Source organism: Pristiophorus japonicus, chromosome 13 (genome assembly GCF_044704955.1).
Source record: "Pristiophorus japonicus isolate sPriJap1 chromosome 13, sPriJap1.hap1, whole genome shotgun sequence".
Taxonomy (NCBI): Eukaryota; Metazoa; Chordata; class Chondrichthyes; family Pristiophoridae; genus Pristiophorus; species Pristiophorus japonicus.
Genome location: NC_091989.1, coordinates 72,808,083 through 72,821,301, shown reverse-complemented (window position 1 = coordinate 72,821,301; position 13,219 = coordinate 72,808,083). Strand labels below are relative to the sequence as shown.

Here is a 13,219-nt window from a genome sequence, read left to right as displayed (position 1 = left end):
AGGGTGTCTTTGAAGCGTTTTCTCTGCCTTTCTGGGGCTCGTTTGCCGTGGCGGAGCTCGGAGTAAAGTGCTTGTTTTGGAAGTCTTGTATCAGGCATGCAGATATTGTGGCCCGTCCATTGGAACTGGTTGAGCGTGATCAGTGCATCGATGCTGGGGATGTTGGCCAGAGAGATAACATTGAAGTTGGTACGCCTATCCCACCAATGGATTTGCAGGATTTTGCGGAGGCAGCATTGGTGGTACTTGTCCAGTCTCTGAAGCGGGTATCACGATTGCTGTGTAGACCATGAGCTTGCACTGAAGGCGGTGTTGGATTTCGTCATCGATGTCTGTCCTTGCTGACAGAAGGCCCCCAAGTTATGGAACATGGTCCACATAGTAAACACCACTCCACGAAGCACTTTTAACCATTTCTTCTGAACGGCTTTCGGTTTGCTGTATTGGTAAATGGTTGCTAGGGACCCAGTTTTTTTTTCTTTAATTTTACCCCCCCCCCCCCCCCCCCCCCCCCAAAACGATCTTCTACACTACAGTACAGGGTGTTGCACTGTGACAGTGTGTGCATGTGTATTGACAGTGTGTGTAGTACAGGACGTTGCACTGTGACTGTGTGTGTGTAGTACAGGACGTTGCACTGTGACTGCGTGTGTGTAGTACAGGGTGTTGCACTGACAGTGTGTGTAGTACAGGGTGTTGCACTGACTGTGTGTGTGTAGTACAGGACGTTTCACTGTGACAGTGTGTGTGGTACAGGGCGTTGCACTGACAGTGTGTGTAGTACAGGGTGTTGCACTGACTGTGTGTGTGTAGTACAGGACGTTTCACTGTGACAGTGTGTGTGGTACAGGGCGTTGCACTGACAGTGTGTGTAGTTCAGGATGTTGCAGTGCGTGTAGTACAGGAAAGTATCTATTATTGGAAATGGATCGGATTAATATACTGGATTTTAATAGAGAATGATACCCTCTGCAAGGTGGGTGCATTTGTTTTGATTTTAAATGTTTTACCAAAAGTTTAAAATATATTTTTCACATCTGCAAGACCTTAATGTTATTATCTTTCTTGTTTTAGACACGTTCCCTGCTCAGTGTATTTGAGGAAGATGCTGGCACACTAACTGAATATACTAACCAGCTGCTGCAGGCCATGCAGAGGGTGTATGGGGCTCAGGTAGGTACATCTTGCTCATTACTCTGGCTTGTTGATTGATAGCGTTTTTCATTACTAATGATTTTCAGGCTGTAATAGCCCAGAATTCCGTGTATCACATCTTTCATGACTCAGTTACATTGCAATCTAATTACTGTGAAAATAGATTAACTTTTTGTAAAGCACAGAGCAAATATTTGAGTTAAACCTCCTCCTGCCACTCCCTTTAGCAATGGGTAGCAGTAGATAGGGTACTGCCAAAACAAGCCTGAGCCAAGTAGAAAACAAATGTGCTCACACTCCCAGTAACAATGGGAGCTCGGGGAAAGTGGCCCCTGGCCTGACTTAGATGCACAGTGCCTTTGCACGGCAGAGTACATTTTGGAATTAGATATATACTTGAAAAGGAGAAATTTGTAGGGCTTTGGGGAAAGAGCAGAACTAAACTCGCCCCAAATCATTTCTCTCTCTTTTAATGATTTTCTTATTTTCTCTCATAACTCCAAATTCGTTTCTGTTTTTTGGTCCAATATTTAATGCTGGTAATTGCTCATTTATTCCCATGGTAGCAGGTTTTGGTTCAAATTGAACCTATACTGTGACTCCATTAATGATACCAATCAGGTGCTTCCTTTCTGACAATGATGCACCTCCCTTCTGTTCATTTTCCATTCCTCTTCTAAATATTTTAAAGTCCAGTATACGAAGTTTGTACCCATCCTTTACCTTTAACGTCCCATCTGTCCATTCATTCAGCCATATGTACCAATTTAGCAAGTGCTGTCACCCTATGGGCGCTCGGGACACAGCCCCTTGCCATGCTTGCACGATCTCTGTATAGAAATGCTCCCATTATCAGCAATAGTTGCATACTCACAAGCCAGCTGCACATTTTTCTATTTTAATACCAGTTCTTTACCTTTCAAAATTTTTTTTAGAAGTGTTAATGAGCAAAGTTTGATTTAGTCAGCAGCACTCCTACCTTGCCTATGTACATTTGCCAAGTTTTACTACAACAGCATATTGACGCCTTCCCTTTAAATGCTCTTGATCACCTCAACCTTGGCATTGGTTTATTTGGCACACAGTGTCAAAACTTGCGTCAAATGCCAGACATCTATTTCAGCTACCAACGCCCAGATCTCATTTCGACTGCTATTGAGCAATTTCCAGCACTGATGTTCAGACAGAGTTCAATAACAGGATTCTTTGAGAATAGAGCTCTTTGAAGCCTCTCAATATGTAACTTGCTATGTAGTCATTGACTGCAGAAGAGCAGCTGAGGGACTTGAAGCCCATTCCACATGTGTTTTGCGATCTCTTAGCTTACATGTGGAGGGTTTCACTTAACATGACTGTAACACGATTGTGTCACTAGATTTGGCCCAAGAGAGGTGAGAGTTCTGGGCCCAGAAGCGGCGAGGGCCCAGGGGCAGCACGGGCCTGCCCACATTGCGATATGTGCACACTAGGTCCGTGCAGCAGAGCTGTCTCCAGTCGTCTTGGGTAATCCTTGCCACTGGACCAAGACCTAGCTCTGTCAAGCCCGTGTGGTGGCTGGTGTGCAACGGCCATGTAGTTTGGTACCTGGAATATCAGGTCCTTCATTGAAACATCCGTGAACTCATCCCTTTTTGGTGTGGAAGCAAGTCATCCTCGATACAAGGGACCGCCTAAGAAATATATAAACATAGAAAATAGGAGCAGTAGTAGGCCATTCGGCCCTTCGAGTCTGCACCGCCATTCAATATGATCATGGCTAATCATCTATCTCAACACCATATTCCTGCTTTTTCCTCATACCCCTTGATGCCTTTTGTTTCTTGAAATCTGTCTATCTCCCTCTTAAATATACTCCGCTGGAGTGGAACTAAATTACAGAATCAGTGGGAAGCTGTTCAACATTCGCCGTCTCCAGGCCAGGTCCAAGACCATTCCAACCTCTATCGTCGAGCTATAGTACGCAGATGACGCTTGCGTCTGTGCACATACACAGGCTGAACTCCAGGACATAGTCGACATATTTACCGAGGCATATGAAAGCATGGGCATTGTGCTAAACATCCGTAAGACAAAGGTCCTCCACCAGCCTGTCCTCGCCGCACAGCACTGCCCCCCAAAACATCAAGATCCACGCTGCGGCTCTGGACAACGTGGACCACTTCCCTTATCTCGGGAGCCTCCTATCAACAAGAGCAGGCATTGACGACGATATCCAACACCGCCTCCAGTGCAGCCTTCGGCTGAGGAAAAGAGTGTTTGAAGACCAGGCCCTCAAAACTGTCACCAGGCTCATGGTTTACAGGGCCATAGTAATACCCGCCCTTCTGTATGGCGCAGAGACGTGGACCATGTACCAATATGCTGGAGAAATACCACCAGCAATGTCTCCGCAAGATCCTGCAAATCTCCTGGGAGGACAGATGCACCAACATTAGCGTCCTCGTCCAGACCAACATCCCCAGCATTGAAGCTCCGCTGGGCAGGCCACATAGTTTGCACGCCAGACACGAGACTCCCAAAGCAAGCGCTCTACTTGGAACTCACCCACGGCAAACGAGCCAAAGGTGGGCAGAGGTACCGTTACAAGGACACCCACAAAGCTTCCCTGATAAAGTGCGACATCCCCAATGACACCTGGGAATCCCTAGCCAAAGACTGCCTTAAGTGGAGGAAGTGTATCCGGGAGGGCGCTGAGCTCCACGAGTATCATCGCCGAAAGCATGCAGAAATCAAGCGCAGACAGCGGAAAGAGCGTGCGGCAAACCAGGCTCCCCGCCCACCCTTCCCTTCAACCACTGTCTGTCCCACCTCTGACGGAGACTGTGGTTCTCGTATTGGACTGTACAGCCACCTAAAAACTCATGCTAAGAGTGGAAGCAAGTCTTCCTCGATTCTGAGGGACTGCCGATGATGATGATATTCAATGACTGGCCTCCACAACCTTCTGTGGTAGAGAATTCCACAGGTTCACCACCCTCTGAGTGAAAACATTTCTCCTCATCTCGGTCCTAAATTTCCTACCCCGTATCCTGAGATTGCGACCCCTTGTTCTAGACTTCCCAGCCAGGGGAAACATCCTCCTCACATCCAGTCTATCCAACCCAGTCAGAATTTTATACGTTTCACTGAGATCCCCTCTCATTATTCTGTACTCTAGTGAATACAGACCTAGTTGACCCAATCTCTCCTCATACGACAGTCCTGCCATCCCAGGAATCAGTCTGGTGAACCTTCGCTGCACTCCCTCTATAGCAAGTATAACCTTCCTTAGGTAGGGAGACGAAAACTGCACACAATACTCCAGGTGCGGTCTCACCAAGGCCCTGTATACTGTAGTAAGACATCCTTGCTCCTGTACTCAAATCCTCTTGCAATGAAGGCCAACATACCATTTGCCTTCCTAACTGCTTGCTGCAACTGCATGTTTGCTTTCGATGACTGGTGTACAAGGACACCCTGGTCCCTCTGTACATCGACACTTCCCAAGCCATCACCATTTAAATAATACTTTGTCGTTATGTTTTTCCTACCAAAGTGGATAACTTCACATTTATCCACGTTATACTGCATCTGCCATGTGTTTGCCCACTCACTCAACCTATCTAAATAGCCTTGCAACGTCTTTGCATCCTCCTCGCAATGTCTTTGCATCCTCCTCACAACTCACAATCCCACCTAGTTTTGTGTCGTCTGCAAACTTGGAAATATTACATTTGGTTCCCTCATCCAAATCATCCAAATATATATATAAATAGCTGGGGCCCAAGCATTGATCCCTTGGTACCCCACTAGTCACTGCCCGTCAACCCGAAAAAGACCCGGTTATTCCTACTCTCTGTTTCCTGTCAGTTAACCAATTTTCAATCCATGCCAATACATTACTCCCAATCGTCTGTGCTTTAATTTTGCACACTAACGTCTTATGTGGGACTTTATCAAAGGCTTTCTGAAAATCCAAATACACTACATCCACTGGTTCTCCCTTATCTATTCTATCAGTTACACCCTCAAAAAAACTCCAGTCGGTTTGTCAAACATGATTTTCCTTTCATAAATCCATGTTGACTTTGTTTAATCCCGTTGATATTATCTAACTGTGCCGTTCTCACATCCTTTATAATAAACTCCAGCATTTGCCCTACTACTGATGTTCCCAGTTTTCTCTCTCCCTCCTTTTTTTAAATAGTGGGATTACATTTGTCACCCTCCAATCTGCAGGAACTGTTCCATAATCTATAGAATTTTGAAAGATGACAACCAATGCATCTATGAATCCATGGCTACCTCATTTAGTACTCTGGGATGCAGATCATCAGGCCCTGGGGATTTATCTGCCTTCAGTCCCATTAGTTTCTCCAGCACTATTTTCTTACTAATTATCATTTCCTTTAACTCCTCTTGCTCACTCGACCCTTGGTTCCCTAGCATTTCTGGGACGTTATTTGTGTCCTCTTTCGTGAAGACAGAACCGAAGTATTTATTTAATTGTTCTGCCATTTCCTTTTTCCCCATTACAAATTCTCCCATTTCTGTCTGTAAAGGGCCTACATTTGTCTTCGCTAATCTTTTTCTTTTTATGTACTTGTAGAAACTTTTGCAGTTGGTTTTTATGTTCCTTGCAAATATACTCTCGTGCTCTATTTTTCCCCTCTTAATCAATCTCTTGGTCCTTTTTTGCTGAATTCTAAACTGCTCCCAATCTTCAGGCTTGCTCCTTTTTCTTAAGATGAAGAAGACGACTAGATTCGGTGCTTTCACAGGCCATTGCCTGAGAGCAATGACCAGAGGCAGTTCACCAATACAGTACACCAAACCCAACTGCACATCACGATTGGCACTCCCCCACTTTCAACCATACACTTCTATATGTACAGTGTAGTGCAACGGAAGAATGCTAGGTTACTGGAAGGCTGCTTAAGTTTGCGGTAAATATGCTTTTGCTGTACTCACACAACACTCGAGTCCCCTGAGATTTTGTTTAACCATCAACGTTGTCTTTCGGCAATGTTAGTTATTTTTTTTAAATAACTAGATAAAATGGAAGCACATGCAATCAAAAAATCCTTGCTGTTTTATTGCAACCTTGATAGCTACCAGAGCAAAGTCCTCCTTACGAGGCTTCAGCTGATCAAATGTATTTACAGCCATTACAAATGCAGGGCTTTTAAAGATGGCCCAATAAGGCCAACATTGATTTGTCCATGAGGTTTGATTAAGCACAGCCTACTACAAATAGCAGAACAGTGACAAAGAACTTGAATTATTGAATCAATAATTTGAATTAAGCAATGTAAATAACATAGCAAAATGCTAAACAATTTGAATTCTAATCATTTGAATTAAGAGTAAAATCTATTTTTTGTGCTGCGATGGCATGAAAATGTATTTGTTTTATGCAAGGATTTCTCTCCATGAAGTACATCTGTGTCTTGGGGCTTTCTGCTGGGCAGGAACAGAGGGTGCAATTCACTGTCAGGCATTATAAATGGGAACGAGCACCTGATGCAAACAGTATAAAGTGTGTGAGGAAAAGCACCCCAGGGTTTCCCCGAAGGATGATGCAATTTCTTAATTGTATAGAATCATAGAAATTTACAGCACGGAATGAGGCCATTTTGGCCCATCGTGACCACGCCGGCCGACCAAGCGCTATCCAGCATAATCCCACTTTCCAGCTCTTGGTCCGTAGCACTTCAGGTGCACATCCAAGTACTTTTTAAATGTGGTGAGGGTTTCTGCCTCTACTATCCTTTCAGGTAGTGAGTTCCAGACCCCCACCACCCTCTGGGTGAAGAAATTTCCCCTCAAATTCTCTCGAAACCTCCCCCCAATTACTTTAAATCTATGCTCTCTGGTTGTTGACCCCTCTGCTAAGGGAAACAGGTCCTTCCTATCCATTCTATCCAGGCCCCTCATAATTTTATACACCTCAATCAGGTCTCCCCTCAGCCTCCTCTGTTCCAAAGAAAACAGATCCAGCATCTCCAATCTTTCCTCATAGCCAAAATTCTCCAGTCCAGGCAACATTCTTGTAAATCTCCTCTGCACCCTCTCCAGTGCAATCACATCTTTCCTGTAATGTGGTGACCAGAACTGCACGCAGTACTCCAGCTGCAGCCTAACCCGTGTGTGTGGCATTACATTATATTCATAGAATAATGAAGACCATACATACATGTAATGTCATTAATGGTCATAACGTCGTGACCAATTTCAATGAATGCATAGTCTAAGGGTGCTCTTACTGATGGTTTGATCTTACGGATGGATACGTTACTGGTTTTGGGTGTTTTGATGGGGTTATGCCGCCATCACCAGTTAGATTGAGGGGTGTAGGTTATGGGGCACTGAGGCACTTCACAAACCTCCTGAGAAAATTCTGTTGGTCCTTTACACCTCAAAGTTCCTGATGGGCTCACTTTTTCTCTTTGCAGAACGAAATGAGTATCGCAACACATCAGCTGTCCAAACAGCTCCTTGCATATGAGAAACAGGTGAGAACATGCTCGAGAGTTTTATTTTAATCTTTCTTTCTTGCTTATTTTCTAAAGAACTCAAACTGTGCCATATGGATAATGGTGCACTGCAATAAACTGTCAGAGGGGCAGAAAAGCTGTTCGGTTATAAAACCCGGGAATTCAAAATCGATGTAATCTCAACTAGTGTTGAATGGGTAACTTTAAAGCATGCTGAGGATCACTCATTGCATAACTGCTCCGCACTCCCTGGCATGTTAACGGTGCCCCCCCCACCGGATGTGCTGTTATTCATGCTCTCGAGCTGATGCTAAGCGAGTGCCCCCCCCCCCCCCCGATGTACTGCTATTAGTGCTCTCGAGCTGACACTGAGCGAGGGGCCATTCATCTGTTTGAAGTGCTGGGAAACACTTGTTCAGCCTGCTGCTCAAATGAGTAGAAAAAATAAAAGTGACTGTATTCCTCTTGCAGCAATAACAACGCCACATTGGAGACAAGGGGCTGAGCAGCTCATTACTCATCAGTTTAAAGCGTCAGTGAGTGTGCAACAGCATTGCAAGTACGCACAATGCACCTAGTCTAATGGCCCTTTCCTGCTCACTCCACGCACCTTTAATGTTCCTCTTTCAAGCAACAAATTTAATTCATTCAACTGCACTTTGTGGATCACTGTCTTTCTGGTATACTGATAGTCACTTATAGAAGCCTGTGGGCTACTAGTCGAATCGATTACTATCATCAGATTTCACTCTATTATTAATCTTGGGTTTAGACAACTGAAATTTAACCTAATGCATTGTCGACAGTCAGCAGGTATGGTTAAGTTAACTATGCAGTTAAACATTACCAAGTGACGTACACGAGCTGAATCTGGGGTTTTATAGTAACTACCTACAGTTATAAGGTGGACCCACCCTTTGGGTGACCCTGCCCCGCCTCCATCGTATCTAGTGGACATTCCTCGTTGTGGACTGAGAGTCAGACTAACAACCTGCCCACATAAAACTGTCTTTGGATGTAAAACCGTGTGTAAGAGATGGGTTGTCTCATCCCGCTTGACAGGTGGCAATATAAGATATTACTGTTTTTTAAATGTCAAATTAACAACTACAATATATGTGTAGAGATTGGTGCGTTCACTTATGAGAAAGGGCATGTGTTTATACAGCAAGCACCCTGTCCTGTCTTCACAAACAATTGCTGTCCGGTGACTGTTGTTTGGACAAATGTTGCAGCCAATTTGCATACAAGGTCCCACAAGTAGTAATGAAATAAAAGACCTGATAATCCATTTGTGATGTTGGTTGAGGGATAAATATTGACCAGGATATTGGGGAGAACTCCCCTGCTTTTCTCCGAAAGGGAAGATGGGGCCTCGGTTTAATGTCTTATCCGAAAGACGGCACTGCAGCACTCCCTCAGTACTGAACCCTGAGTGTCCGCCGAGATTTTGCCATCACTCCCATCAGGCACAAGTACCCCGGCTTGAACCTACGACCTTCTGACTCAGGGGCGAGTGTGATACCCACTGAGCCACAGCTGCTTGCAGAGAATGCCAAATAACTGATTTCATGCTTTATTATCGATGTCGATCAAACGTGAAGCAATTGCTGTCTTGAGCAGTACTATCAGGAAAAAAAGAACATTTCTGCAAATAGTTGAGAACCAATTACATTTTTTTGCATTTAAACCAAATTATCATGTAAACACACTCAGAATCTTGGGCTTTAGCAGTACAAACCAAGCATGCACCTTTAGAGATTTATAAACTTTATAATATGTTTTATCAATCTTTTCATTAAAAAAACAAATTAAAATATTTTCATAATATAAATGCATTTAAATTTTGTGTTTAATATCAAAGTTTTATAGTTAATAGATTTGAGACCTGAAATTACACCATGGGATTCCAACATACAAATATTTAAGAGTTTAGCTGGAAGTCTTTCTGTAATCTACTTTACACCATAACATCCCAGAGAAAGGAATTTAGACAAACTTGTTAAGTATTTTTATTCCACGCCCTACTTGCAGTGCCCGAGTAAACTCCAATAAGCTTGCCTTGGTAAAGACAATGTGTCACAGAGCTCCACAGAAGGCTGAACTTTGTGCTGAGTCACTAGGGCAGCAGTAAAAAGGCCACATTTGGCCTCATTAGTACTGGGCTCGGAAGAGGAAAGTCAGCTAACGTTCCCACTCCGGATCACTGTCCCTGACACCCACTTACTACTGGGCAGAAGTGTTCAGGTGAGGACACGGATTGTGCTCCGTCATGTAGCCTGCTGACAAGACCATGTTTTCCCACCAGACCACTAATTCAGTGAACAAGTAGATGAGAGTATCAAGTGGGGAACATAGAAACATATACATAGAAAATAGGTGCAGGAGTAGGCCATTCGGCCCTTCTAGCCTGCACCACCATTCAATGAGTTCATGGCTGAACATGAAACTTCAGTACCCCCTTCCTGCTTTCTCGCCATACCCCTTGATCCCCCGAGTAGTAAGGACTTCATCTAACTCCCTTTTGAATATATTTAGTGAATTGGCCTCAACAACTTTCTGTGGTAGAGAATTCCACAGGTTCACCACTCTCTGGGCGAAGAAGTTTCTCCTCATCTCGGTCCTAAATGGCTTACCCCTTATCCTTAGACTGTGACCCCTGGTTCTGGACTTCCCCAGCATTGGGAATATTCTTCCTGCATCTAACCTGTCTAAACCCGTCAGAATTTTAAACGTTTCTATGAGGTCCCCTCTCATTCTTCTGAACTCCAGTGAATAAAGCCCAGTTGACCCAGTCTTTCTTGATAGGTCAGTCCCACCATCCCGGGAATCAGTCTGGTGAACCTTCGCTGCACTCCCTCAATAGCAAGAATGTCCTTCCTCAAGTTAGGAGACCAAAACTGTACACAATACTCCAGGTGTGGCCTCACCAAGGCCCTGTACAACTGTAGCAACACCTCCCTGCCCCTGTACTCAAATCCCCTCGCAATGAAGGCCAACATGCCATTTGCTTTCTTAACCGCCTGCTGTGCCTGCATGCCAACCTTCAATGACTGATGTACCATGACACCCAGGTCTCTTTGCACCTCCCCTTTTCCGAATCTGTCACCATTCAGATAATAGTCTGTCTCTCTGTTTTTACCACCAAAGTGGATAACCTCACATTTATCCACATTATACTTCATCTGCCATGCATTTGCCCACTCACCTAACCTATCCAAGTCACTCTGCAGCCTCATAGCATCCTCCTCGCAGCTCACACTGCCACCCAACTTAGTGTCATCCGCAAATTTGGAGATACTACATTTAATCCCCTCGTCTAAATCATTAATGTACAGTGAAACAGCTGGGGCCCCAGCACAGAACCTTGCGGTACCCCACTCGTCAGTGCCTGCCATTCTGAAAAGGACCCATTTACTCCTACTCTTTGCTTCCTGTCTGCCAACCAGTTCTCAATCCACGTCAGCACACTACCCCCAATCCCATGTGTTTAACTGTGCACATTAATCCCTTGTGTGGGATCTTGTCGAAAGCCTTCTGAAAGTCCAAATATACCACATCAACTGGTTCTCCTTTGTCCACTCTACTGGAAACATCCTCAAAAAATTCCAGAAGATTTGTCAAGCATGATTTTCCTTTCACAAATCCATGCTGACTTGAACCTATCATGTCACCTCTTTCCAAATGCGCTGCTATGACATCCTTAATAATTGATTCCATCATTTTACCCACTACTGAGGTCAGGCTGACCGGTCTATAATTCCCTGTTTTCTCTCTCCCTCCTTTTTTTAAAAAGTGGGGTTACATTGGCTACCCTCCACTCGATAGGAACTGATCCAGAGTCAATGGAATGTTGGAAAATGACTGTCAATGTATGCGCTATTTCCAAGGCCACCTCCTTAAGTACTCTGGGATGCTGTCCATCAGGCCCTGGGGATTTATCGGCCTTCAATCCCATCAATTTCCCCAACACAATTTCCCGACTAATAAGGATTTCCCTCAGTTCCTCTTCCTTACTAGACCCTCTGACCCCTTTTATATCCGGAAGGTTGTTTGTGTCCTCCTTAGTGAATACCAAACCAAAGTACTTGTTCAATTGGTCTGCCATTTCTTTGTTCCCCGTTATGACTTCCCCTGATTCTGACTGCAGGGGACCTACGATTGTCTTTTTCTCTTTACATATCTGTAGAAACTTTTGCAATCCGTCTTAATGTTCCCTGCAAGCTTCTTCTCGTACTCCATTTTCCCTGCCCTAATCAAACCCTTTGTCCTCCTCTGCTGAGTTCTAAATTTCTCCCAGTCCCCTGGTTTGCTGCTATTTCTGGCCAATTTGTATGCCACTTCCTTGGCTTTAATACTATACCTGATTTCCCTTGATAGCCACGGTTGAGCCACCTTTCCTTTTTTATTTTTACGCCAGACAGAATTGTACAATTGTTGTAGTTCATCCATGCGGTCTCTAAATGTCTGCCATTGCCCATCCACAGTCAATCCCTTAAGTATCATTCGCCAATCTATCCTAGCCAATTCATGCCTCATACCTTCAAAGTTACCCTTCTTTAAGTTCTGGACCATGGTCTCTGAATTAAATGTTTCATTCTCCATCCTAATGCAGAATTCCACCATATTATGGTCACTCTTCCCCAAGGGGCCTTGCACAACGAGATTGCTAATTAATCCTCTCTCATTACACAACACCCAGTCTAAGATGGCCTCCCCCCTAGTTGGTTCCTCGACATATTGGTCTCGAAAACCATCCCTTATGCACTCCAGGAAATCCTCCTCCACCGTCTTGCTTCCAGTTTGGCTAGCCCAATCTATGTGCATATTAAAGTCACCCATTATAACTGCTGCACCTTTATTGCATGCACCCCTAATTTCCTGTTTGATGCCCTCCCCAACATCGCTATTACTGTTTGGAGGTCTGTACACAACTCCCACTAATGTTTTTTGCTCTTTGGTGTTCTGCAGCTCTACCCATATAGATTCCACATCATCCAAGCTAATGTCCTTCCTAACTATTGCATTAATCTCCTCTTTAACCAGCAATGCTACCCCACCTCCTTTTCCTTTTATTTAATCCTTCCTGAATGTTGAATACCCCTGGATGTTGAGTTCCCAGCCCTGATCATCCTGGAGCCACGTCTCCGTAATCCCAATCACATCATATTTGTTAACATCTATTTGCACAGTTAATTCATCCACCTTATTATGGATACTCCTTGCATTAAGACACAAAGCCTTCAGGCTTGTTTTTTTAACACCCTTTGTCCTTTTAGAATTTTGCTGTACAGTGGCCCTTTTTGTTCTTTGCCTTGGGTTTCTCTGCCCTCCACTTTTCCTCATCTCCTTTCTGTCTTTTGCTTTTGTCTCCTTTTTGTTTCCCTCTGTCTCCCTGCATTGGTTCCCATCCCCCTGCCATATTAGTTTAACTCCTCCCCAACAGCACTAGCAAACACTCCCCCTAGGACATTGGTTCCGGTCCTGCCCAGGTGCAGACCGTCCAGTTTGTACTGGTCCCACCTCCCCCAGAACCGGTTCTAATGCCCCAGGAATTTGAATCCCTCCCTGCTGCACCACTGCTCAAG

General features: G+C 44.5%; 1 protein-coding gene across 4 annotated transcripts in view; it reads left to right on the top strand.

Annotated features, from left to right (window-relative positions):
• appl2 (adaptor protein, phosphotyrosine interaction, PH domain and leucine zipper containing 2) overlaps positions 1-13,219 on the top strand; it is a 268,088-nt gene that overhangs the window by 18,971 nt on the left and 235,898 nt on the right. For all 4 annotated transcript variants that reach the window (XM_070897644.1, XM_070897645.1, XM_070897646.1 and 1 more), the window contains 2 exons: positions 1,075-1,173; positions 7,590-7,649. In XM_070897644.1, coding sequence (XP_070753745.1) covers positions 1,075-1,173; positions 7,590-7,649 — 159 coding nt within the window. The remainder of the gene's footprint in view (positions 1-1,074; positions 1,174-7,589; positions 7,650-13,219) is intronic.